The sequence below is a fragment of the Gasterosteus aculeatus genome, chromosome 15 (assembly GCF_964276395.1).
Source record: "Gasterosteus aculeatus chromosome 15, fGasAcu3.hap1.1, whole genome shotgun sequence".
Classification (NCBI taxonomy): Eukaryota; Metazoa; Chordata; class Actinopteri; order Perciformes; family Gasterosteidae; genus Gasterosteus; species Gasterosteus aculeatus.
Genome location: NC_135703.1, coordinates 19,012,867 through 19,040,402, shown reverse-complemented (window position 1 = coordinate 19,040,402; position 27,536 = coordinate 19,012,867). Strand labels below are relative to the sequence as shown.

General features: G+C 47.4%; 1 protein-coding gene across 2 annotated transcripts; it reads right to left on the bottom strand.

The window, feature by feature from the left end:
• Positions 1 to 27: 27 nt before the first annotated feature.
• On the bottom strand, positions 28 to 21,435 carry clmna (calmin a). 2 transcript variants are annotated; one of them, XM_078089079.1, is made up of 13 exons: positions 20,894 to 21,435; positions 9,904 to 9,965; positions 8,564 to 8,659; positions 8,374 to 8,457; positions 8,205 to 8,297; positions 6,841 to 7,037; positions 6,449 to 6,642; positions 5,984 to 6,066; positions 3,742 to 5,778; positions 3,015 to 3,178; positions 2,449 to 2,530; positions 2,298 to 2,359; positions 28 to 2,070 (listed from the first exon to the last, which is right to left on the bottom strand). In XM_078089079.1, the coding sequence occupies exons 1-13, from the start codon at positions 20,976 to 20,978 to the stop codon at positions 1,947 to 1,949; spliced, it is 3,363 nt and encodes a 1,120-aa protein (XP_077945205.1). In that variant the 5' UTR covers positions 20,979 to 21,435; the 3' UTR covers positions 28 to 1,946. The 2 variants fall into 2 exon arrangements, with proteins under 2 accessions (XP_077945205.1, XP_077945206.1); XM_078089080.1 differs by having other exon boundaries at positions 28 to 2,064; positions 20,894 to 21,343.
• Between the last annotated feature and the right edge of the window lie 6,101 nt (positions 21,436 to 27,536).

Here is a 27,536-nt window from a genome sequence, read left to right as displayed (position 1 = left end):
AAAGCATTCACAACTAGAGACAACGGCTTTGAGACACGTCTTTAATCGCAGTCCACTGGTGCTGATGAAACATTTGCAATGACTAAGCCAATATGTGCGTCTAGGTTAGTCCTCTGGGTGGAGGAGACACAAAGACACACACAGTCCCCTTGTAAAGACCTCAAACTGCCCTTTTGTCTCAGACTCAAGGGACTGTCCCGGTGGTTGGACATGTTTTTGTTGAAGGCACCGGACACATGTGGCGGGCAGCAGCGTGTGGAGGTGTGATTCATTTGTGGTGAAAGAGGCTGGAACCTGAGGGGCCTGAATAGGACCTTCAGCCTGACCTCCACGGGTGGACGTGAAGCTCCTCGAGCCCTTGGACCTCTTTTGTAAACGGAGCTGTGTCCCCTTCCCGTCAGGGTGACTCAAAGGTCTATTCAGAGACAGTATAGTGCAGAAGGTATTACTACAAACTCATTTGGTAAAAGAATATTAAAAAAAAATGGAACTTTTTTTAGTGAGGAACTATTTTTTTTATAAACACATCTGACAAAAAGGCAAAACATTCATACATAATAGCGAAGCTAATGCATCATTTCATGAGCGTTCCTTCTCAGTTCCTTCCCAGCAGCACGGTAACATTGGCAGGCGCTTCACGTGTTCCACAGACAGTTGCATGTGTGCTTTATGCTGATCAATAGAAGGGACAGTTTGGCTCTAACGAGGGTTAAAGTGCAACCGGACGTCCAGCACTCACACGGGAGACGGGCTGACGATGACCCGGCCGAGTGCGGGTGGAGGAGCTGTAGGTGGAGGAAGGACGGGGTGAAGGAGGCGCGCTCTGTCAGACAATGTTCAAAAATAGCATATATGTATATAAAGATATTTCATCGTAAAGCATTCTCTTTTCACAAGCAAGTCTCAATCACATAAAACATTTCTTTACAATAAAACGTTAAAAATCCATTATAAGACACAAAATATTACAAATACATGTTCTGCTCGACTATGATACAATATAGAGCCACTGGGGCGGAGCTTTAGTACCAGATTGACTTTGTTAAAAACAGGTTGTTGTGTACTTTTCGTTGGCATGGATACCGTATTGAGCGTATGCATGTCGTTAATGCATATGTCTTATACTCATCTCTCAAGCATTTCTTTGGCAGTTCTGATTCTTTTTCACGATGTGCAACGGATCAAAATCCCCCTTCATTAGTTACCTTCAGATCACCTACAGGTTTGCATGTTTGAATGTTCTATTCTCCCTCAGCTTAAAGCACTTTCACTTTAAATGGCTATTCAGTCCATGAGTCCATAGTATATATCTCCATGTACCAATCAGAGTGCTGTACGTGTTGTCTCACAATGTCAGTCGTGTCGCCTTTGAACCGTCGTAAATTACAAATCAGGTTTTCCCATTTTAACTGCAACATTTGGACCAAAACAACAACGTCATGAGAAGAAGTTCTAATGTTAAATAAAGTCACACCTTTAAGAAGGAAAACGTCTCGCTTCTGGTTGTTTATTACAGGTCTTTGGCTACGATCTATAACTACGATGATATCGTTTCTTTATATTTGAATAATAATGATCATAAAACAAAATCTAATAACACAAAAATATTTTACATTTACTTTAACAGCACTGACTTTTCTCAAAACCATAGACTCCTAAAATAAAAGCCAAGTTTCTAATAATACTAGTATTTCTTTTAATCTGACTTAACGAATAGTTCAAACGTTATTGTTGATAAGTTATGACTTTTCATCCTGTAAAACGACAACGCTTTTCTCATAATATTCCCCAGAACGTGGAGATACAGACGCCTCCGAGCCACATGGAAAGCTGCACAGCACAAAGCTAAAACAACTCCTCCTCTTCAGGACTGTAGTGTGCGATTTGGTGGTGGTGCTTTACGTGTGTGTGTGTGTGTGTGTGTGTGTGTGTGTGTGTGTGTGCGTTCAGGGCTCCAGGTTGAGCAGCAGGCTGGGAAGTGTCTTCAGGTCCATCTGGGGCAGCAGCCAGAAGCAGTAGAGCAGCAGCCAGAGCAGCAGCAGCACGTAGAGCTCCCAGCTGTCACTGCACCTGCACACATGTTGGTTACAACAACACGCACACGTGTGCAGCTCCGACAGAGACGTCACGCCCCGCCTGGGTTCAGGGTGGCATCTTATCTTATGGGGTAGGAGTTCAGCTACTGGGGAACCGTACTAATGAACTACGTACTAATAATTAAGTGCCAAGGCGAATCATCCACAGTTTGATCGTCAAGGGGTTTGATGTGGTGCACGAGACTGAAACAAAGCTCTTACCCGGAGTCGGAGTCGCCATTGTCGTCTCCGCTGCTCGCTGCTGTCACAGCCGGCCGATCGCCCTGCGAGGCGTGAAACACGAACCAGAGAAACTCACTACCGAGCATCACACAGGACATCAATCCGAAAGGAAACGGAGAGTCAAACCAACCGTGGACTCGGTGGAGCGAGCGGCCTTCCTGTGCCGGAGGACTGGAGGGATCTGGCTTTCATCCTGTCTGATGGAACCTTCACTGTAAAGACAAGCTCCATTAGTCTGTGTCTGCTGTTAGGGTCTCTGGTACAACATTCAAATCCTGAAACCAAATGAAGAGAACCAGTTGAGCCAATCAAAGCCAGCAAAGCCATGTTGAGAGATTTACAACAAGATGGGCTTAATTATAGTGATTACACACAGGCAGACATGTGACCTACCTGGGTCACTGTTTATCTGTACGTTTGGCTATGGGATCAGAACTTTGATTCCACTGATGAACATGGATGGAATCACACGCTATTGATTCATGTCTTTCCCTTGCTCCAGTGGGCAGTCCCTCAACCCTCATAAGGCCCGGCTTCTTTCCCATCACCGGCCCGCATAGATCACGTAGTTCAGTACATTTAAGGAAATATCCGAGCCAGGTCACACATTGCCATAACACTGCTCCCCCCCCGGGCCCACTGTGTTTCCCAGTGTTCCCAGTGTACCCGGGAGCTGGCTAAGAATAGAAAGCCTACCTCACAGGCTCTGTGTTTTCCCTGGCACGGCCCGAGGTCCTGAGATCACTGCCGTCTGCTGGAGCGTCGTCCCCCCAGAGTCCTCCTGTCGTCTCCCCGGGCAGCACACACAGTTCCTGGGGTTTAGATGCCGCGTCAGTGTCCTGGTTGGTCTTCGGGATCAGCTGGTAACGGCGGAACGGGTGACAGGCAGGAAGACACTTTAACAACTACTACTGGTTGCCAGAGATCATCAACCATTAGTACGTTTATAGGAACAACATATTCCTTATTCCAAAGATGGGCCGTACTGCTGCTACGCTGTATGCATGGCTGGTGAACATTACTAACATTCATGTGGACATTTGTCCGTTTGTATTGTGATGGACGTACCTGGGGGAGGGGGGGTGAATGTGCACCGGAGCCTCCCTTTCTCACCCCTTCAACCTGAACAGGAACAACTGACAGAAAGGTAGTCGGAGGTGTTCTACCTTCCAACCCAAAATGTGGGCTTGTCCTTTGGGCACGCGTCTTTGCAAAGTGTACAACAATCACAGGGAGACACATTACTTTGCTGTGACGTCTCACCGGTTCCTATAGCTGGTAGTTGTAACTGATGTATCACCAATAAATATTGGACTATATGGACTAAATTGGTAAACTGTCCAGCCGCCCGACCAAGGCTGCCATCCACAGGTCTTCCCATCCGTAACCAAACCCACCAACAGCTGAATAAACACGCATTCACCTCGTCGTTCTCTTGGGTCCAATCCGCTCCATGGCTGAAGTCTTCACCCAGCAGGCTGGAGGGCTGATCGGCTTGAGTCTCCGAAGCAGGAGCTGGCTTGAGGGCGGATACACTCAAAACCGAAGGCCAACTCTGCGTCTCAGCATCTGGTGGCTCTAGAAACATGGACTCCTCTTTGTCAGGGTAGAACAGATCCATGGGTTCAACAGGGGCACCGGCGACATCCTCTGGGCCGGGACTCTGATCAAAGTCTGTATAAAACAAGTCTGTGTCTCTGTGCAGACAACCTGGTTCAAAAGTACCGTTTGGTTTTGAGTTCACAGAATCGGGTGTGTTCTGCTCGGTGGCGGCTGTGTCCTTGTGTCCATCCGGCTGATCGGTGGAATCCATTTCCTGCTCGGCATTCACCGGTGTGGCTTCTGAAGAAGTCTGACAAGTTAATTCACATTCACTCGATGTCATTTTATCTCCTGTGTCGGGCTCGCCGATGTTCTGACTGGTTCCATGTTCATCCAAATGTTGGCTTTCCCTGTCCCCTGTTTGTTCTGAAGCTTTTGGTTGATCACTTTCTGTTACCGGACACAATGGAATGTCCACATTGTAATTGAAGTCAAGGTTGTTTTCATGTGGATTTGGGGGGCAGTCGACATCTGGGTCAGTTCCTTCTGGCTGTACCTCATCTTGCCAAGCAGGATGTTGTCTTTCTGGGTCACATATTCCCTCTAGGTTCTGCTCTTCTGGCTCACTTGAAATCGAGATCAGAGGAACATTTCTGCCAGCGCTTGGGTCCAGACTTGTTTCTGGAGCTCTGTCTTGGCTGGTTGGATCCGTGTTTGCTAATGTCTCCGAACTAAAGTTCTCTTGTGCATTCAGGTCTTCTCTTAGAACTTCTTCACTTGCTTCCTCTCGTGTTTCTGCAACATCATCAATCATTGTATTTTCTTGTCTTTCCTGACATTCAGTTTCCCCTTGAAGTTCCTCAGAGTTACCGCTCTCATTCAGACCTACAATTTGTCCTTCGTGATCCCTTGCACCCTCAATGAGGTCCACAGGCCTGTCTCCAACGTTGTTTTTCTTGGGTTGCGACTGGTTAGAATGATCACTTTCATGGAGCTTTTCCACAGCTGAGCTGGTCAGTTCCACTGCGTTGCAGAGTCCTACAGAAGGCTCCGGCTCCCTGCTCTGACTCGTATCCTGTATCGTCTGTTCACTCGGTTCTTCTTCTGCAATCTCAGCCTTGCTATGATCGGGTACCTTTTCCACAGGCATGTCCTGGTTGTACTTCTCAAGGTGCACCTCCTCTTTCTCTTCCACTACTTCCGGCTGCTTCTTCTCAAAATCCCCTTGACTTTTCTGCACGGGGCTCTCCAATGAGCCCAGTGAGCAAATGCCTTCGTCCACGTACGACTCTGGAATGGACTCCTCCTCGGGTGCCCTTTCCTCCATGGATAGGACGCATCCTTCATCCAGATTAGTGACCTCCACAGGAGTGGCACGATACACATCCCAGGCTGTTCCACTGTCACACAAAGAACTGTCACTCTCACAAAGCCTCTCCTGCATCCCCCCCAACTCGCTCTCCACCCACGAGTCCGGTGAGCTTATTGCTGAGTCGCCAATCATCGGCTCGGAGGTGACGGACTCAGGCAGCGATGAGCCTGTGGGTGAGTGAGCGTAAGACAATTCTGGGGACTTCGAGGTTGAGTTGGTCGAAACGTCACTGGCAGATTCTTGGGGCTTTTCGGCCACACTGCTTGAGATTTCTTCCATGTGGGGGGAATCCGCTAAGATATCTTCACTGGACCACGAGCGAGCTGCAGCTGGCCGGAAGGGGGGGGACATGGCACTCCGGTCCTCTGACACTGAGGAAATCAGGATTCTGGGTGGCGATTGGGTACAGACCCTTTGAAACATGTGGGACCTCTCCTTCACTCGGCTTTGCTGGATACTATTCCTTATGTGGTTGGAGTCCTTCTCGCGCAAGTTGAGTCGGCCCATGGAGACACTCCGTTCGATCGGCGGGACGGGCTCCTCCGGCTGAGAGAGAAACACAGGCATGTATCTGCGCTCACTCTCAGAGATCGATGCTCTGTAAAGGCTTCCACACACTGGGGACTATCGAATAAATCACATTGAAATGTAAACTACTCAAAAAAGTGAGAAAGCTCAAAAGTGGAAACAATAGTTTTGCGACTTAATGACGGGAACAAAAGGCCTCTGTGTGTAAAGAAGGGATTCTTACCTCCTCTCTGCCAGGGAAGTGCTCTAGGAACTGTGACACATACGTCATGATGGACTGTTCATCTGGTGCATTGATAGTCACATCTGACAATGGGAGCATAAACCATGTATAATTAACACAAATATAAGATACAACTCAAAAGAACAAATGAAAAAAATGCAATGCAAAAAAATTCAAACCGCAACATCATTTGAATTTTTTTGCATTGAATTTTTTGTGGTTGAATTTTTTGCGGTTGAATATTTTAACGTTGAAAAACATTCAGATACATGATTTCAATGCATAAATATTCGGTGCTAGAAATTCAATCACCTTTTTCTTTCAAAATCCGATGACACAGATTTACTTCATAAATGTCATCAAATAAGCCGATTTACAACGTGCTAAGAGCCATTCTAGTACAATTTAAGTGCTACAGTTTGTAGTGTTTTTAGCAGGTAGAGTCTGAAGAGACCCGGTCGTTACCCTCCGGCTCCAGTAAGCGTGGGATACCCAGACTGTAGTGGGCTATCCTGAAGCCGTCCTCCAGATTGTCCTTGGCGTTCCTCAGCAGTGCCTTTCTCATGTCCACCAAGCTGGGGTCAATGGACTTAATGACAGCCAGGAAGGCCAGGCCACTGGTCCAGCTCTTCCCAAAGTCCTTCACTGCCACACTGTACCTGTGACGGGACATGTCGAATGGTCAGGGTCATGCCAGAAGGACCATCAACATAAACTATGCTCACTGATGTGCTGGCCGTCAATCGGTAAGTACCATATGTCCAGCAGCAACACAACTCAACACAATACCAACACATTCTGAAATGTGTTAGTATTTTATTTAGCAATCTTTATTGGAGACAGCAGACTACACCCACTTGCGTGTTCGCTTCTGCACCCACTGCAGCAGTTTTTTGATGGCTTTGCTGTGTTCCCGCATGGCGGTGGACGCCGACTGTCTCTCGCCCGACGGCGCGCTGCAGCAGGACGCGTCGGAGTCAGAGCTGGTGGGGATGGACGATAGGCTGGACGAGGAGGGAAACTGGCTCCTGATGTTCCCAGTGAGCTCCTTAATCTGGGAGGAGACAGTGAGCTGGATTATATTCCCCTTTAGTCAGCTGTTAATTCAGCTGTTCAGTATGAAACTCAACCGTGTTATTTATCCAGGTGCTGTACGTAGCGTCCTACATGCCGTGTGCCCACAAACAATCCCACGTATACAATAAAATATGTGCTGAGTCGAGATAACAAACAGGTAAAAGCCTCGTTCAACAGCATGAAGTGTTTCGCCGTGGTTACCATGGAAACACTGGTACACAATGTAATCAGAAACAGATCAATCAAAGCACTAAAAGCAGTGAGGATCAGTTCAGTGCTGAATGTCATGATGGAAGTCAAGTCCGTTTTACTGTCTGTGAACGGTGACGTAAGGACTCCAGCCGGAGCTTAACAGACCTGTTTTCAAACAACATCGGGCAAAAGTTTTCTCATGCAAGATATTTATATCTGTACACGTCAGCAGGTTGCGTCCCAACAGGTTACAATCTGCATCTTACCATGTTGAGATTCCCTAGTAAAGTAAAAAGTAGTGCACTGCACACCTATCTATGCAAACAGCAGTATTCCCTTTACACCAAGCGGTCTCTCAAAGTCTATAAAAACATACAAATGAATAATCAAATGAAATATAAAATGAAAGCTATTTGTCATAGACAGTTATGTCATTATATGACATTAATGTTTTATCTGAAATGTTATAGAAAAACAGCTGCCCTCCAAGATCACATCACAACAGGCAGGTTAACGTTCATAAATGTCTCAGCAGGCAGCAGCATCATCAAGGAGCATCTGTCCATCAATAAGGTATCTGTGTTCAGCGGCACAGCTCTAAGGACACATCTTTTACGGTCAAATCACCGTCTGGAAGAGATTGAAAACAAAAATGTAACCTATGAGTTTGCTACCTGTGTCCATTTCTCTGTTCCTGTTTGGATTGGAGACATTCCAAAATAGATACGGCCAAAGTCAACACAACACTTGCTGAACGGTATCTGATCTCCAGGTTGAGTCATGTTTCACTTCACGTAGAGGGACTACGCTGGAGCTTCGGACTGATCAGTGAACAAAGACGTCAAAGCAGATGGGTGTCTCGTTGTTAGCGCTCTGACCGCTACGGAGAGACAGCCTGTGCTTCCTGAGCGGAGCGGATCAAGTGGCATTAAATGGGATGCAATGAGGTTACCTGGAAGAAGAGGATGATGTTCCAGATGAGTCCCAGGATGATGGAGGAGTTTCCGTCAGCGACGTCGGCTGCATCGATGCTGACGAGCTTCACCTGAGGACACACGTACGTGGTGTCAGTCACCCAGCGGGAGGTGGACGTGTCCTCGGTGGACTGTGGCAGTACTCACGTTTCTCTCCTCCAGGAAAGACAGCACCTTGGCAATGTTGTTGAGTCGGAAGATACGATGGGAGGACCTCTTGTACCTGTGGAGCTGGAGGATCGTTAGGAATGGAAACAGAATTATTGAACAATATAAAAACTAGCGACCAACACAACCCTGAAGACCAGTACTGCTACGGCACTCGGCCCACACTGACCATCTGGCAGCCGGACAGTTCCTCCAGCAGGGCCATGAGGATGTGTCCATCCCGAATGTCCAGGAAAAGGTCTCGGACCTCGATGGGCGGGTCGCACTGAACATGGAGGGGAAGAGTAGAGCGGTGAGCCTTTAACCACAGAAATGTATCTTCAACTCTTATGATCACTGAACAAACGTTGTCTCTAAATGTAACGATTGGATGTTTTATTCCTCATGACTTCACTATAGAAATATCATCTTTGTTAATGATTCAACTCTTGTTTATTGGAAGAATCTCCACAGCGATGGATACCAGGACATACCGGTACCATGCGTGACATTTCCATATACAACTACTGCACTTTACCAACGACACGGACCGCACGGCTTTAGTTCTAAACAGCAGGGTCAGCACACTGTGCAGATCCATCTCCTCATCTGTCCCTTTACTAGTGTGTGGACTCGTCTGAACACGGTCAGCGAGGGACTGTGTGTGTGTGTGCGTGCGTGTGTGTGTGTGCGTGTGTGCGTGTGTGTGTGTGCGCAACAGCAGACAAATGTCTGATTGTTCATTAGTGGGTCAGAGGTTTGATTCAGGGCCAAACAATGAGTAAGAAGAGAAGCTCATTGTGTGAGAGAAACAAACGATCGATCAGACGCTCTCTGACTCCCTGGCGATGGCGAGGTCACGTGACGCCCTGCTGGCGGCCGTGTACAGGTGCTTGTTGGTGCAGGTGTTTGATATGTGAGGAGAAGAGGCGTGTGCCATCAAGCTGCAGGTAAGGGAGGTTTCTTCCCCCGTGTCCCTCCCTCTGGTCAGATGGAACCATGCTGCTGAAGCTCATTGGGATCAGTGGTATTGAGCTGCATAAATGTCTGGTATTGGTATTCATGACACGTATGTCTGCGTTAAGGGTTTTAAAGCACTTTCCAACACGCATCCATGACTTGTGGCCCAAATTATTATATGCTATTTTTTTTTTTTAATTGGCTCATTTGACAAAATAATGTTCACACGATGCTGCTGGTATTTGTTTACGTTCTATTTCCTGGTGCATGCAGTCCCTTTGGTTGGTGGGAGCCCAAAGCTCCGGGAAGCGGAGGAGGGGCCCCTCATCCCGCCAGCCATTGTTCCCATGCAGCCGCCAGCTGGGGGAGGAGAACGACTGCAACATTTCAGTTGTCTCAGACTTTAAAGCCTCATAAGCCACGAGTGTCCTGGAGAGACCGTGCAGCCGCCGTGTAAAAGAGTGTGTGGAGGAGACGGAGCTGACGGAGATGAGGGGACCAAGTGTCCCACCTGAGGGCCGAGTGAGGAGACCATCATGTAGACGTTCTTTGGGTATTCTGTCAACAAACCTTCTCTAAGTGCAGGTTCATCCATCGGGTGAAGGTCCTCTTCTGAACCAGCTCTCGTTCCACTGCAACAGAGACAAGAAGCGTTTCAGGCACCAGGAGAGTGAAGCCCTCAGAGAGCCGGAGGCAGCACAGCTGATCCTTTCTAATAAGCTGCACTCATGTTATGCTTTGAACATCGAAGAACCTGAAGGCCACACTGATTAGTCCTCTACATACAACCTGTACACGTTAATGCACGAGGTACAGAAGGCGACATATGAAGGGGAACAGTGGAAAGGTCAGCTGTCACTCATCTTTATGGAGAGCACGGCTCACTGGGGCCAACTCTGCATCACGCACACACACACGCACACACACACACACACACACACACACACAAGCACACGCACACGCACACACACACACGCACGGGTAAGGAGAGCTTTGGGTGCCGTGACGAGATGGATTGGTTCTTCCCCCAGTGGGGAGAAGACGGTAGCAAGCAGGGAGCAGAAGAGGAGGAGAAGAGGAGCAGAAGAGGAGATGAAGAGGAGATGAAGAGGAGCAGAAGAGGAGATGAAGAGGAGGAGATGAAGAGGAGGAGATGAAGAGGAGGAGATGAAGAGGAGGAGATGAAGAGGAGGAGATGAGTGGGAGGCGGAGCCAGAAAGGCAGACGAGCAGGTTCAGTCGCTACAAACCAAAGGACATGCGTGTTGTCCATTGATTGTTCCATAGACCATGTGCGGTTCAGCCAAATGACTAAAGACACGGAGACGCATTCTGAATGAGGACCAGTAGCTACAGGTTCCTCAGCACTCATCAGCTTCCCTCTGAGAACGTGAGACTTTATAAATCATGTTCAAAGTAGGATTTCTCTCTTCCCTTCGGATGGAAAAGCAACCTTTTGGTCCTCTACTTTGGATTTGATCAATTGCTGATTGCAGCACTGACTTTGGATTTGATGAAATCATTTCAAACCCAGAACCCACCCTGACCAGCAGAACCAGCAGCACAAACAAGTGAAAGGATTCAGCTGTGCACACTATCGGTTTAATCTTGATATATTAAAGACATATTAGTTGATGTATCGTTTTAGATGGTGGCACTAGTGGCAACGTTACGAATGAATCCATCGGAGAACATGAATATTCACAGCTAACGTGTCTTTTCATCCACCAAACATTTGGCCAATGAAAGATAGAGTCATTGCCCCTTTACCATCTTGACTCTGGAGCGTGGTAGTAATTAAGGTACGAATATGTGACCAGAACAGGTAATCAACAGGGAAGTGAAGAAGAACTACTCTCACATTCACAATGAGAAACCCTGAGCAGGAACCGCCGCCTGGCACCTGGAATATGACAGCGTTCCCTCACTGCCCATTGCAGCCGTCTTCTCACCGCCACAAACGGCTTTGTCTTCCCCGCGCTCATTACACACAAAATGGCCTTTGTGTGTTGTGCAATATTGCAGCTTTTGCAAAAGAAGAAACCAACCCAGCGCCTGTATGAGCTGCACTGGGTCTGTGTTTGTTATTTCACAGACATACGGAATAAGAAAGACTGGGTCGACTCTTAATGACTACGCCACTGGACACAAACTCTCAGGGAAACCCAACCAGTTTGTTTTGGTCGATAAGCCATTTTATAAACAGCGTAGATAAGAGCTGCATTTAGCTCCAGGCAGACGAGCTGTTGGCTCACCACGAAAACCTCTCCTGTTATAACCCGTTTTTGTTCATTTGATTGCACAAGTTGTTTGTCACTCCGCTGGTGCAGTCAAGAGAGGACACTTGTCCTTTTGGGACATCTGGGCCTAAGTTACCAGTGGCTTTGACAGGGTTTATGTGAAAGGGGGATTACACGATCACAGGATCAACATCCTTTGTATCCAGGAGACTCTTGTGTCACATAACCGAGTGATTTGCTGGATCTTATTGCAAACAGCGTGTACTAGTGGGGGCAGGGGGGGGGGGGGGGCACAAAACCAGCAAATACAATTAGGTGGCACTTCGCTCTGGAGGCTACAAATGAACACAAGGAAAACTGCACAGGCAACGTGTCTCTTTTGTGGCGTCTGTGTCTCTTTGCTTTGTGAATTCCAACCAAGGCACACGAGTGAATTGTGGGACGATCAATACACGTCAGAGACACACAGTGAGCACTGTCCTCACTGTGGCTCCTCAAGGCTTTATGAGGGACTTTACAGAGGAAACCGATCAGGCCAGACGGAAAGCCTGGGGTGAGGGTAAAGGTATGCTTAGGTCTAGGCTTACATTAAGCTCAGGGTAAAAATAGGTCTAGCCTAAGGCACGGTTAGGTCAAGGTTAAATTTAATTAATTAAATTAAAATAATTAATAGGTTAGCTTTAGGTTAAGGTAGGGCAGTGGTTAGTTTTAAGTTAAGCAAGGTTAGGTTTAGTTTTAGGTCAAGGTTAAGTTAAGTCAATTTTATGTCTCAAAACACAACTTTATGTGTGTGTGTGTGTGTGTGTGTGTGTGTGTGTTTGTGAGAACATTTGCATGGCGTTTCCTACATGAATGTAAATTACCAACACTCAATGGAACAGTATAAGATCCCAGAGAGCCTCAATGCTGATACCGGCAGCACGGAGTTGTAAACCAGATTGCCCTAAAGACTGCAGGTCTAGACTCTGGGCTGCCTGAGCCACTCGGTGAAGAACTGGATCGGAACCATTCTGAGTAAAACCAAACACATTGGTACCTATGGTAACCACTACAAACCACATTACAGATACACAAGCTGTATACAGAGCTACTGACAAACTCACAAGCTTTGTTTTCACAGGATCCCATTTTACCAGCCCGGCTCTTTGTGGGATCCATTTGGTTGCTACTGGAAACTAACAGACAGAGACGTTGGAAACACTCTACGGGCACTTATTCCTGAAACGAAGCAACTTGACACATCACCAGGCTTCGAAATAAATACCACAGTATCTGTTTTGCAAAAATAGAATGTTCCGACGGCCGACGCACTGGACGCCCTGGCGAGCCGGAATTGGCCCGCGGGCCACCAGTTTGACACTACTACTACTGACAGTAATTCCAACGCTCCTTCTAAATGGTCTCTTATTAGTGGCTCAACAGGAATCAGGAAACATTTATTGCCAAAATATGTCAAACATACAAGGAATTTGTCTTGGCGGTTGGTGCGTGACAGTAGACAGTGTAACAATAGACAACAAGACAGCAGTGCACAAGTAATAGAATAAAGTAAAATGAAATGCTAATGCAATGGGTTAGTAGAATAAGGCTATGGGTTAGTATAAAACAAGAGAATAAAGTTAGTTAAAAATTAAAAATATTAAAAAAGTTAAAAAATAATATAAAATAAAGTGCACCATCGAATAAGTGACAAAGTGACGAGTGAGGACAAAGTGACATGTGCAGTATGAAGGGGAGTGACCGGTGGAATGTTAAAGTCAGTCAGTGGGGGACCGGCTCTGTTGATGAGCCCGACTGCCGACGGGAAGAAACTGTTGGTGTGGCGGGAGGTCTTAGTCCTGATGGACCTCAGCCTCCTGGCAGATGGAAGGGGCACAAACAGGTTTTGTCGGGGTGAGAGGGGTCGGCTACCATCTTTTTAGCTGCTTCAGAGACCTGGAATCGAACAAGTCCTGCAGGGACGGCAGATTGCAGCCGATCACCCTCTCTGCAGAGCGGAGGACACGCTGCAGCCTGCCCTTGTCCTTGGCTGTGGCTGCAGCGTACCAGACGGTGATGGAGGAGCAGAGGATGGACTCCATGATGGCCGTGTAGAAGTGCACCATCATCGTCTTTGGCAGGTTGAATTTCTTCAGCTGCCTCAGGAAGAACAACCTCTGCTGAGCCTTTTTGGTGATGGAGCTGATGTTCAGCTCCCACTTGAGGTCCTGGGTGATGATGGAGCCCAGGAAACGGAAGGAGTCCACAATAGTGACGGGGGAGTCACACAGGGTGATGGGGGAGGGTGGGGCTCTGTTCCTCCTGAAATCCAAAACCATCTCCACTGTCTTTAGAGCGTTGAGCTCCAGGTTGTTCTGACTGCACCACGACACCAGATGGTCAGACTCCCACCTGTAGGCGGACTCGTCCCCACCAGAGATCAGTCCAATGAGGGTGGTGTCATCCGCAAACTTCAGGAGCTTGACGGACTGGTGACTGGAGGTGCAGCTGTTTGTGTACAGGAACGTGTTATGTCCCTATAATCTCGTCTCGTGTTTGTGTGACCACTGGTCAATGGCCAGAGACAGCTGCTTGTCCTTGTGTCATTGCCCCAGTCTGTTTAGCCCACACCCAATAACACTGAATGTGACCTGCGGACATCAGATCATTTGAATATCAGAGGGCCTATTAACAGCAGCACAATGAACCCTGCTCAAAAAGGGTCTGGGGGGGGGGGGGGGTAGTAGTCCGGCCAACGGATGGGGCAGCACTGCCGTGCGTGTTTTTATTCCAGACCTTCTTGGGGGGGCAGAGGGTAATTTCAAAGCCCCCCTAGTATGATGGTAGGGGGAGAAGCTGTCTCACTCAAGAGGACATTAGGAGTGGACAGGAGGAGCCTAAGCTGCCACCTGATATACAGCCCCCCTTTTCTAGGTAGGAAACCCAGCAGCTTATTTGACATAAGTCCCTGCCAACGGTCAGTAAAGCGCCTCCCTCCTCACCAACATCTGGATTTCCTGTACCTTGGATGATGTCATGGACTCTACATGGCCTGTAGTTCAGAGCTGAGATGTATAAAGTGTGGGGGGATAGTGAGGGCTCAACACGGAGACATTCTGAGACGCTTGTCTGCAGAAACAGCCGTCCAACACAAATCCAAAATGGCCTTGTGATCCCTCAGATCCAATCAGAGACGGCCTTTGACAAAGCTCCCGTCTAAATTGTTTGATGGTACTGAGAGGTCAACATAACACGCCGTGGGCATCAAACGTCATCCACATTCCAGCAGATTAAACCAACCACAGTACGGTTTAACTGATAAGCTCACACAACACCTGGGGGGAGGAACCAGGCTTTAAATGACAGCTATTGTCAGCTTTTCTGACCGCGGGGGGGAAGGGGGGGTCCAGGACAGAGAATATAGCAGCAGCTTGGGTTGAAAATGAAAAGCAATCCCTGGTGGGTGAGTGTTTTTCTGTGGAGTGAAGGCCCCCCGAGGTCCAAGGGTCAACCTGAGAGCTGCTCTGTCTCTGCTGTTAACCCTGTGAGGGCAGCTCTCACATTACACATTACACATGATAAATAATCACAAGATGAAATTACAAGTTAATTAGCCTCTTTTGGTATATATAGTTTACAGTGTTGCCTGACATTTTGTTCAAGAAATGCATTATATATTGTAAATGTATAACACTATGAATTACCTCTCACTAAATTACAATTTTATTATTGTAATCATTTTTTGGTGAAATGCGTTGATTAATAACGACAATATTGACTTGTCATCGAATTACAGCTTTATTTTGCTAACATTGTAACTCTTTCCCTCAAATAAAATAAATATATTTAGAATACAGAATTTTACTTTTTTAAATTGTCAAAGCAGATTTGTGAGATTCGAGTGAAAAGCTTGCAGAAACACGTCTGTCCGTAGCGCTGCAGTAAAAGGGTCTAAAGAGGTTCCTCCTGCAAACAGAACCCACAGAGGTGGGAAGAGACAGGAAAATAACACTGAAAGGAAAAACGTTAAATACACACAAACATTTTAAAATAAAGAATCTTTGAGTGTTCATTATGTAAATGAAATAGACATTACCATAAATTGAACTTGCCAGAATGCAGAAAATAAACACATTTTCTGTGTGGGGGACATTCGGATTCAATATGTGCACCCCCCAAACAAAACCTACACCCACCACGGAGCTTTGTGTCCTTGTTAAATGATGTTAAATTCAGCAGTGGACCAGTCCGAGACTCGATGAAAGAGCACTTCTCTGAGCACTTCTCTGAGCGCATCCAAGGTTTCTTCTCTGGTATTGGCAGATTTAAACTAAACTTGATATTCCTAATTATATGAGCATTACCTGTGAAATGCTTAACGCTGGACGTTGTAAAAAGCCTTTAAACCCTCCAGTGTTCCCCAGAGCTTTGGGTTGATTATAAGTTTGCTATCTGGCACTTAGTCACCAGTAGTTTGCTCACTACTCACATAGATTAAGGTCCTGAATGTGTCTGTCAGTCCATGTGGTGCCTGGTCAGCCTGCTGTATTTGGTTTAGATTACTCACTGTTAAAGAGTAAGAGAGCAAACTGCTCCATGGTTCCCATTTAGAGCCGGAGTTATCCTCTACAACTACCTCATGAAAGATTCCGCTCAAAGATGTGAAAATGAGCACAATGAATTCCCTCATTCAAGCGTTCAGTCGCAGCAAGAACGAGGCAAAGCACAGAGTGACGGCCTGCTGGGAAGTAAAGAGGAGACTCAGTGGTCAACATGTCCCGTCCACTGATGCTCAATCGCCTCCTCCGCTGAAACCAGGAGCGTGCTCATCATCTGCGTCAGCCCACACCTACACCCAGGACCCGCTGCACCTCCACTCAGGAGTTATGTAACCTGAGTCGACTCTAATGGTTTCCATTCATTTAACCCTTTAAGAAAAACAGCACATTCCAGTCAGTTTACAGAAGCAGCTTCATGGCTTTCGATTGTGTCAGATACTGTTGTCTTTCTGCTCTTTAAAAACATGGAGCTTTAACTGGGTCTTTGTCCCGTCACAGATATGAAATGGTGCTGTGATTGTATGACCGGTCCAACTGTCCCTCACACGCTTTTTATACTACGTCAGTTGCACGAAGCATTTAACACCGACACTTGTTCAGCTGTAACATTGGAGTTGGTTAAAGCCTGAAAGACGCGAGTGGGCGGCCGGTGCGTTGGTCGCCCTCTCACGCTTTTGACAAGGCGAGAGTGACAACAGGTTGTTTACAGAGAGAGAGAGTGAGATATTCAAAGGTACATGATGTAAGAACATGAGTCCACAGCCTCAGTGAGGCTGAATTAAACACAGCAAAGAAATTGCTAGCGTTAGCTAGCTAACGTAGAGATGTGTACCATTTCTACCACGCTTACGAACATGTCGGTGTACTAACATTTGCTGGTTGACAGTAAATCTTTTTGTGCGCTAGCAGATGTGTAACGTTATGTACATGTATGTGTTGAAGTAAAACCCCAATCTGTGACAAGAGGAACTGAGTGATGTGATTGTTCTGTCCTGATACTGTGTGTGAGAAAGAGTATGAAAGAGTGAAACCCTCGTTTGAGCTAATGGATACGGATGAACAGTGTTCCTCAGGGTTCCGTCCTGGGTCCCCTCCTCTTCTCGCTCGGCGCTGTCAATCGCTCGCATGGTTTCTCCTACACAGCTACGCCGATGACACCCAACCAATCCTCTCACTCGGATCTCTGCCTGTCTGACGGACATCTCTCAGTGGATCAGTGTTCTCTTCGTCGACGAAAACTATGATGAAAAATGTTCGTTACATGACTAAGACGTGACGAAAACGGAAAATAAAAACTATGACTAAATCTATTCTAACGAGACAACGGTGGTTGACAAAGTCACAATACTTTAATTTTAGTAGCACTTAAATGGAAACGTACTTATAGCAGAGCTTGACATTAGCACCCACCGACCCGCCAAATCCGATAAAACTATACTATACTAAAACTATAAATGTTGATAAAATGATACTGAAGCAACCAGGCATTATAAGGGACAATAGGGGACGTATCATTGTGAAAACAAAATGAATCAAAAGCTGTATGCAACCTCTTACTATGAGTTTTCCCAACTCCTGACAGACTTCTGTGTCTCTGTACTGAAACATGAATCGAGAGTAAACCGGATACTTTGTCTAAGCAAATAAAGGCTCCATGGAAAGGAAAAGCACCGCAGTGCTTTGCATGTGGACAACAAGACAACAAGGACAACATATGGACAACAAGACAAATAACACAGTGCAGGAAAAATGACATGTTTAACTTACACATTTACAATCTAAATCTACAATATTAAATAGAATGATATAAACGTGTGAGTGTGTGAAAGTGAAGTGTACATATGGAGTGTGAAGGGATGTGTCGCCTGTCGCGATACGCAATAAATTAAATATTATCGCACAATGTAGGAAAAAGAGCACGATAAGTTTTGGTGGTGCGATGTTCATTTTACATATAAATGAACGTCACCAACATTTTAGTCGGTTGTCTGCTTCCGTGAACCCACGTGACAACTACTGACAATTAGGATGAACGAGTCCGACTGGATTTAGTTACGGACATTTTGGCTTTTAGCCGAATGAGAGAAACGAGCCGATAACGTCAACGCGCCGGTATGTCGACTTTGTTTACCAACAGTGGCAACGGAAACAACACAACTAATCGGACATCTCTCCTAAAACAACAAGCATCATGAGGATGGTAGACGGTGGTCATGAGGGCTTGATACAAGGCAGCATGGATGCATTTACACACATTCTGACCTGACCGTCTGAATATCGCAGCTGAGATGGAGACTCATCAGACCAGGCAACGTTTTTCAAATCTTCTATTGTCCTAATTTTGGTGAGCCGGTGTGTTCTTAGCTCTTAGTGGCACCAAATGGCAGGAAAACCCGGGGAAGACTCAGGACACGCTGAAGGTACACGTCCAGCTGGCCTGGGAATGCTTCAGGACCCCCACGCTGAGCTGGGGGGAGCGGGAGGTCTGGGTCAAGCTGCTGCCCCCGCAGCACTACCCTTTATAACGTAACACTCCTGCAGCCTGACGCTGTGATGAAGGATGCAGCAAGTACTTCAAGTACAACAGCTTGGCAAATACACCAATACACCCCATCGACCGTAATGGCCGGACCATTACGGTCGATGGGGGGACGGAGGAGACCCTCCTGCTCTCTGCACATCCAAAGCCACTCTCTCTCTCACACGCACATAAACATGCACACACACACACACACGCACACGCCTGTAGTGCGTGAGGAGCCGTCCTGGTTGTTGATGTGCACAGAGCCGGAGGAACATGTTGTCAGATGGACTCGAAATAGGAGTGTAACTGTGTAACTGGGGAAGTGTGTTTCTCACAGAGAAAGCTGCACAGTGGGTGTGTGTGTGGGGGTGGGCATGAGTGTGTGTGTGTGGGAAGCGTGATGCTGCAGCTCTCCTCTCTCATCCCGTTACGTAACGGCCGTTGTTTCAAAGCGCTCGCTGCTCCTGCAGACACGGGCTGAGGACCTGCTGCTGCAGTGAGTCCAGCAGGCCCGTGTAGCCCAGTGGTCCTCAACGTGACCACCTTCTGCGTCACAAGGACAATCTAGGGAGGGGGAACGTCAGCGTGGAGAGAAGCTACAGCAGCTCATGGTCTTCTTTCCAATCCAAGGAATCAGACTGTGCGACGCGCTCAGCAGAGGCTTCAGAAGGCTCATGGAGACCCGACCGAGACCCCTCTGAAGTACCGCGGCCCTTCACGCTTTTGCATAATAGAAGGAGACTAAAGCCAAGTTTCATTTGCATGTGGAACGTCACACTTCTCCCCTGATGGTCTTTGCTTAGCTGAAATAAAGCCGACTATAAATGTCTTTTCTCTAAACTAACCCCGGGGGACGAGCAGCCCTCGTGCTTCATGCTCGCAGCGTCCACACGCAGGTTTATACTTCTTTCCTCTTCCAACCGGGTCAAAGCTTTACAAAGCCGTCATTCGCCACCCTCATTAAATCAATTACTTCCACTTGGAGGAGCAATTATTGCTCTCAGCGAGAACTTCAGTCACACAGCAGACTGTAGTGATGAGTTTATTATTGGAAAGGTCGTCTCAGTGTGAACGCGTCAAACAACACTTTTTAATTCTACTGTTTTCCTTATGGTTTATTAACAGTAATGCGCTGTATTTCTAAATAAAGACATTTGTTCATTCCAACATGTTAATGAAATGAAGGGAAACCAAAGTTATTTCTAAAGGGGAGAACTCTTGTCTTGTGTCAACTGCTTGGCAGGTTATTTTCATCTGAACGGAGCAGCGGGACGTGGACCAAGATTCACAGCTCACAATATTAAACATCCAGTGATGTAACTCGCTTTCCTGAGCTCATTTCCCTGTTTTGGGGTCTCCTTTGTGTGACTGCCAGGCAAAGTTACATCATACTACACATATATATATATATATATATATATATATATATATATATATATATATATATATATATATATGTGTATTGAGGTGCATAGAAGCAATATTGGAAATGAAATGAATACAAACGTGTTCTCCTTGTTACTCACTATCCACAGTAGACTGTTGTTGTTGATGATAATGTTGTTGACTCGGTACTTTGAGGAACAAAGAGGACTCTGTCGGATCCAAAGACCTGAAACACGCTGAGATTGGGACCAACGTGAATGAGGACGTGATGGAAAGCAGCTGGTCCTCAGGAGACAAGTGATCAGTCCACTGGACATTCTGAATGCAACAGGCTGCTCACACAGGAGGCCAGTGAGGCCGTATTGTGCCAACTGATGTGGTGGTTTGGTGGATCTCACTAAGCTCTCTGTTCTCCTTTGATTTGTTCTGTGTTCTTATGGAAAATCCTGCTTTGACTTAAACAACTGCGGATGTCTTTGTCCTCCTTATAATCCACAAATAAAAGCAACCACTCACACGCAGAGTTGATCATCTTGTATATTTGCAGCGCACCACGCGGCACCGCGCAGGAGACACAGCAACCAGGCGTAAAAAGCGCCCACACACCGGCCCGAGGGAGCTCCGCGGCCGGGGAGCAGCACCTCCCCGCCCCGGGGAGCAGCACCTCTCCGGCCCGCGGAGCAGCACCTCTCCGGCCCGCGGAGCAGCACCTCTCCGGCCCGCGGAGCAGCACCTCTCCGGCCCGCGGAGCAGCACCTCTCCGGCCCGCGGAGCAGCACCTCTCCGGCCCGCGGAGCAGCACCTCTCCGGCCCGCGGAGCAGCACCTCTCCGGCCCGCGGAGCAGCACCTCTCCGGCCCGGGACGCTTCCTACCTTGCAGGTTCTGCACTCGGATGTCGCTGATCTGCCCGATGAACTCCTCCCGCTCGAACCAGTCCTCCCACTCGTGTCCGGCCATCGGAGGGTTGCTGCGTGGATCCGGGCAGGAGCACCGAGAGAGCTCCGCGGCCGGAGGTGGAGGAGAAGCGGCTGCAGTCTATTGTCCGGCCGACCGACCGACAGCCACCCGGAGAACTTGCAGCGGCCGAGGGTCCACGCGGGGGTCGCACTCAGCGGCGGGACGGAGCTGCTGTTCACTGCGGCTTTTCCTCTCCGTCACATCGCGAAGGTGGACCGATGGAGCTCGCGAGGAAAGTCCGGGGGGAGGAGCGGAAGGAGCGGCAACACCTGGTTGGTGTTTCCGAGGTGGGATGGAGCTGATCCAGACCCCTCCACTACCCCCTCTCTCTCCTCCCCCTCCATCCCTCCCTCCCCCCCCCCCCAGAGGCATCCATAGAAACATCCACTTTCAGTATCGAGTAAAAGCAAAAACATGCGCCTACAAATAGTACAGATGTACAGACAGAGACAAGTGTGACCTGTAAACAAGAATCTGATTCAAATAAGTTAGAAATGCAAACAGAAAGGTTGTGGCTCTTAAAGGGACAGTGTGCTGCTACAATGGGGATCTATAAGCAGACCCCCCCAATCAAACCAAAATATGTCAAACATACAAGGAATTTGTCTTGGCGGTTGGTGCGCGACAGTAGACAGACAAGACAGCAGTGCACGAGTAATAAAGTAAAATGAAATGCTAATGCAATGGGTTAGTAGAATAAGGCTATGGGTTAGTATAAAACAAGAGAATAAAATTAAAAATTAAAAATATTAAAAAAGTTAACAAATATTAAAAAATAAAGTGCACTATCGAACAAGTGCCGAGTGACGACAAAGTGACGAGTGATGAATTGCAGTTAAAGTGGCATGTGCAGTATGAGGGGGAGTGACTGGTGGAGTGTTATAGTCAGTCAGTGGGGGACCAGCTCTGTTGATGAGCCCGACTGCCGACGGGAAGAAACTGTTGGTGTGGCGGGAGGTCTTAGTCCTGATGGACCTCAGCCTCCTGCCAGATGGAAGGGGCACAAACAGGTTTTGTCCGGGGTGAGAGGGGTCGGCTACCATCTTTTTAGCTCGCTTCAGAGACCTGGAAGCGAACAAGTCCTGCAGGGACGGCAGATTGCAGCCGATCACCCTCTCTGCAGAGCGGAGGACACGCTGCAGCCTGCCCTTGTCCTTGGCTGTGGCTGCAGCGTACCAGACGCTGATGGAGGAGCAGAGGATGGACTCCATGGTGGCCGTGTAGAAGTGCACCATCATCGTCTTTGGCAGGTTGAATTTCTTCAGCTGCCTCAGGAAGAACAACCTCTGCTGAGCCTTCTTGGTGATGGAGCTGATGTTCAGCTCCCACTTGAGGTCCTGGGTGATGATGGAGCCCAGGAAACGGAAGGAGTCCACAATAGTGACGGGGGAGTCACACAGGGTGATGGGGGAGGGTGGGGCTCTGTTCCTCCTGAAATCCACAACCATCTCCACTGTCTTCAGAGCGTTGAGCTCCAGGTTGTTCTGACTGCACCACGACACCAGATGGTCAGACTCCACCTGTAGGCGGACTCGTCTCCACCAGAGATCAGTCCAATGAGGGTGGTGTCATCTGCAAACTTCAGGAGCTTGACGGACTGGTGGCTGGAGGTGCAGCTGTTGGTGTACAGGGAGAAGAGCAGAGGGGAAAGAACGCAGCCTTGGGGGGGAACCGGTGCTGATGGTCCGAGAGGCTGAGACATGTTTCCCAGCTTCACGTGCTGCTTCCTGTCAGACAGGAAGTCTGTAATCCACTTGCAGGTGGAGTCGGGCACGTGCAGCTGGGAGAGTTTGTCCTGCAGCACAGACGGGATGATGGTGTTGAAAGCAGAGCTGAAGTCCACAAACAGGATCCTGGCGTAGGTTCCTGGGGAGTCCAGATGCTGGAGGATGTAGTGGAGGGCCATGTTGACAGCATCGTCCACAGACCTGTTGGCTCTGTAGGCGAACTGCAGGGGGTCCAGGAGGGGGTCGGTGAGGGACTTCAGGTGGGTCAGGACTAGCCGTTCAAAAGACTTCATGACTACAGAGGTCAGGGCGACGGGCCTGTAGTCATTGAGTCCTGTGATCCTGGGCTTCTTGGGAACAGGGATGATGGTGGAGGCCTTGAAGCAGGCTGGTACGTGGCAGGTCTCCAGGGAGGTGTTGAAGATGTCAGTGAACACCGGAGACAGCTGGTCAGCACAATGCTTCAGGGTGTGAGGGGAGACGGAGTCCGATGAGCAGAAAGGGGACATAATACTACTACTATATAATAAATGAAAAATAATAATAGATGTCTCTGTTAGGAGCTGCTGTACGTTGATGAGTGGTTCTACATCCAGTGGTTCTACATCTGGACTTCCATTGGTCTCGCTGCCATTAAGGTGGTGTATGTGTTTGATAGACTACTTGTGTTTATTCAAACCCGGCTGCACATCATCAATACTCAAGTATCAATCAATACTTGGCTACAAACTGAAACCACATCGCTTCTGATGCTAAAGGTTCTGGTTCTGAATCCATATTTCTGTTACAGAGATGATCTTCTTCAGAAAGGACAGAATGACTCTAGAGGGACGTTTTCATGTCACCTGAAGGCCAACATAGTTCTGACTTACTCCCATATCAATAAATAATCCCTACAGAACCAGATGCGGGTTCATCCATCGCCAAAAATAGTCCAAAAGTACCGAGAGCAGCTGTTTGAGGTATTTTCTTTTCCTTAGTTGTAAGTAGGAGCCAACGGGCTCGATGGGAAGACACACAGTGTTCAAACGGACTGACAAGACGTTGTTCATAGTAAGAAGAAGGTAGAATCAATTTGATCAAGTATGTTGCGATGTGCCTTTGAGTTGTCTGGAGATCATTTACCAACCCAATCAGTTCCCAGTGGAACCAAGTCAGTTTAAAGTCCCATCAGATCATAAACGCTTTCTGAATCACACACATCTTTGACAATGATTGATTAGGACACATGAACTATCACACTGGATTAAACTTGAATCTGCCTGTAGGAGCTGATCTTTAAACACACATCACAATATCTGGCTGCGGGGGATTTGGGTCGGTATAAAACCAGGTTTCCCCACATGAGAAGCAGCCGAGGCCGAATCGTTCTTTCATGATACGAACACGTCTGAGGCGCGCAGACCCACATCTGCATCGTTCCCATTTCACGCTGCAAAGCTGCGTTCTGTCCCGGGACGTTAGCATAGAAGCTAACCACGGTTGATGAATGACGGGAGCGCTAGCTCTCGCTAAGTCAACGTTAGCTGTGCTAACCTTGGAAATAACCAAAAGGTTTCGTCTGGGCTTTTTGAAGTTGGCGTGTATGAAAAAGTGTCAAAGGTTTTTGTCACTTTAGATTTGGTCCACATTCACGTGTGAGCTGTGAAAACCCAAAAGACAAAACGTATCAGTGTCTGAGGTTTGAGACCAGCTATAATAAACAATAAACAGAATCAAATGTCTCGTCTGTTTGTCTCTCATTATTTGCTTCTTTCACTGAGTGAGAAATTCTTAATCAGCAACTAATTTGATCATCTGGGAATCATCTGAAAATAACTGCTGGTTACGGTTTTTCAAATTGAAGGATTTAGTGCTTTTCTGTTATAAGTGATGGTGAAGAGAATATCTTGCCTCGAGCTAACCGACTACGGCACTTTCCCACAATATTGATTTCCAAAACTATTTCTAGTTCAACACTAAGATGAGATGATAAAAGGAGACCACGAAGAACTGTATGCCATAAATCGAATCATCTCTCAAGAACCGACCTCCACTCTGTTTAACCCACATGGAGAAACCAAGCCGACGCACCTATAAATAAATACCGAGGAGACGGAGGCAGATTCTGCAGCTGAGCAACATTTGCATGCTGGCCCACATTAACGCGGCGATACTTCAGTGCATCTCCGCCCACACGCAGCACAGCAGAGGCCACAGATGCTACGCAACCATATCAGAGAGCAACGGCATCGTCTTCCCACTGAAGCAGCCTTAAAGCGGATCCTGATCTTAGGTGAGCTGGAATCAGAGACCCACCAGCAGATATTATCGGGACTAATCCGTTTAAAGGCCATCTGGCCCGTTTCACTGCACCCGGCTGTTCAACAAATAATATATTTAGTACTTTTTGTAAATGCATTGCTTGTTCCGGCCGTGTGAGAGGGTTCTGCTGCGCAGCCTGTGTGTGTAATCACACCCTGGCGTTGGGGTCATTGACCATGCGGTCGCTCTTTACTGTGAGTGCATTCGGCAGAGGAGGACGGGACGGGGGGACGACGGGACGGGACGGGACGAGGCCGGCGGTCTCGTTGTACGTGGCTTCAGGAGCTGCTACGTACCAAACAACAGGCTGCTTTGGGTTCTGAAAGCTTTTTCACACAACTCGGGAAATCGGGACACATTTAGTGAGCGTGTTCGCATTGTTTTCTTTCACAGCAACAATCTAAATGGGAATAATAAAGGAAACATTCTCACTGTGATATTTACATGCTCTACCTCGACTAAAGAAGCACTTAAAGCGCACTTAAATTGTACTTGTAACATCACTCATCTACAGCAAATTGTAAATTGGCTTATTTGAGGAAATTGCACTTTCTTGTTTCTTGTTCTCCTGAGTTTGTACCCTATGGTTGAATGCACTTATTGTACGTCGCTTTGGATAAAAGCGTCCGCTAAATGACATGTAATGTAATGTAATCTTTACTGTACAATGTCATCTTAGTTTATTGTGTTAGCAGGCTGACGTTAGCTAATTAGCAGTAAATGCTAAGTACGGCGGAAGCAGATGGACCGTTGGATGAAGTAAGAGTGACTTGATGATTAGATGTGATACCAAGTCCCTCCAGATGTTGAGATATAGGAATGAATATGCGAAAACAAATCTGATGACCTAAACAAAAATTCACAGCTTCCCATGAGCGCCAGGGCTCATCCAGTGGGGACGATTTGGATGGCAGAAGTATCCCTTCCACCACTGTTGTGATGGTTTGTCCCTGTGTTTTGGCTTCAGTTGTTGCTTTCCTCCATCCGGCGTCATGGAGAGACGAGGCCTGGAGGTCAGTGTGGTGTCAGCTGACAGAAGTTCTTGGTCAGTTTCTGCTTTTGGGAACACATTCTGGGTGCCATTAAACCATTACAGAATGTAACACAACAGAAATATGTTCTAAATGTTCAATGTTTAATCATCAGATTTCTAAACCTAACAGCAGTCCTGGCTCATTATCTCCAGGTGTATTTACTGTGACACTAACCGCCGGCTGTAGGTCAACCTGAGGGTCTCATCCCCCCATTGAGAGACGTCAATTGGGTTAATGTCTCGTAAACACCACAATACATTATTGACAGCATACTTTTCAAATCCTAACTAACCAATATCCAAATTGGACCACCAGCAAACACTCTTTCATAATGCTGAAGCTCTAATGTGACACAATAATCACTGTTCTCATTTGACCTCCGTTTCATTTTGCATAGTAGAAACCGGCTCATTCATTTCCCTTTCAGATCGTCACAGGCTCAGCTGAGGACTGAGGGGACTGGGACACAAAGAGGTGTTGAGTCTGTCCTCTGTTAATCCCGCTGTGCAGCTTTTACCTCCAATGACACATATCTATTATTTTTTTGTTGTGTTTTATAATTCTACCTGTTGACAAAAGTCGCAATGAAAAACAAAACTGAATTCCTTGCATTGGTCCAAAACGGGTCTGATGAACAAATGACATTAGCGAGGGGGTCGTCGTGGCGCGGGGGTTAGAGAAGGTGTGCTGGGAAGCACAAGGTTGTTAGTTCGATTCCAGGTGTTACATGTCGAAGTGTCCCTGAGCAAGACACCTAACTCCTAATTGCCCCCTGGGCAAAATGTGAGAAAGCCACGGGTTTAAAGTAAGAATGTAATGTAATGTAATGCTTTGGATAAAAGCGTCTGCTAAATGACATGTAATGTAAAGCAAGAAGCTACGGCTCGCTGCCGGACGGATGGTCACATTTTAGTGGCATCTAGTGGTTGGTGGCAGAAAGCAGCAGACTAAACTCCCCAGATCCACTCTGATTCTACACCATCAAGTTATCAACACCAGGTCCACTAGTAGGACACGAGTGACGAGTGCAACGGGTGAATATTAACAGAGGATGCATCCAAAACGATGCACACGGTTACGCACCAGCTCCCTAGAAGAGAGGGGACCGATGACACGCCGCTGCTCAAGACCCAAGTGTATCACGTGCAAGTAGGACACAACAGTTTTACCGTGTATAGATTACTTTATTATTCTCTAATCACACGGACTGCAGGGAGACAAATGAAATAAACAAAAATACACAGCGTGCCGTAGCTTTGGCACGCTAACCAAAAATACAGGTGGTGGTCTGCCCAGGTCTAGCTAGTGTTCCTAGACAGAGACTCACTGCGGGCGATGTATTGATGTGTGCCCATGGGCCTCTAGTCTACACAACGGCTCCCTTCCCCCTGGGACAAACAGGGAAAAGAAGAACACGGTTGTTAGCAAACAAAACGGATGTAATAATAATGAAAACAGATATCAAAAACTAAAACACCCACAGAACAGTCAAT

Bases quoted from the DNA above. Each gene is read 5' to 3' on its own strand.
- clmna (XM_078089079.1), bottom strand. From the start codon at position 20,978: ATGGCCGGACACGAGTGGGAGGACTGGTTCGAGCGGGAGGAGTTCATC. The intron at 2,531-3,014 runs GTAGGCTTTCTA...TTGTCTTTACAG, and splicing joins GAAAACACAGAGCCTGTGAG to TGAAGGTTCCATCAGACAGG. The intron at 2,360-2,448 runs GTTGGTTTGACT...CACGCCTCGCAG, and splicing joins CTCGCTCCACCGAGTCCACG to GGCGATCGGCCGGCTGTGAC.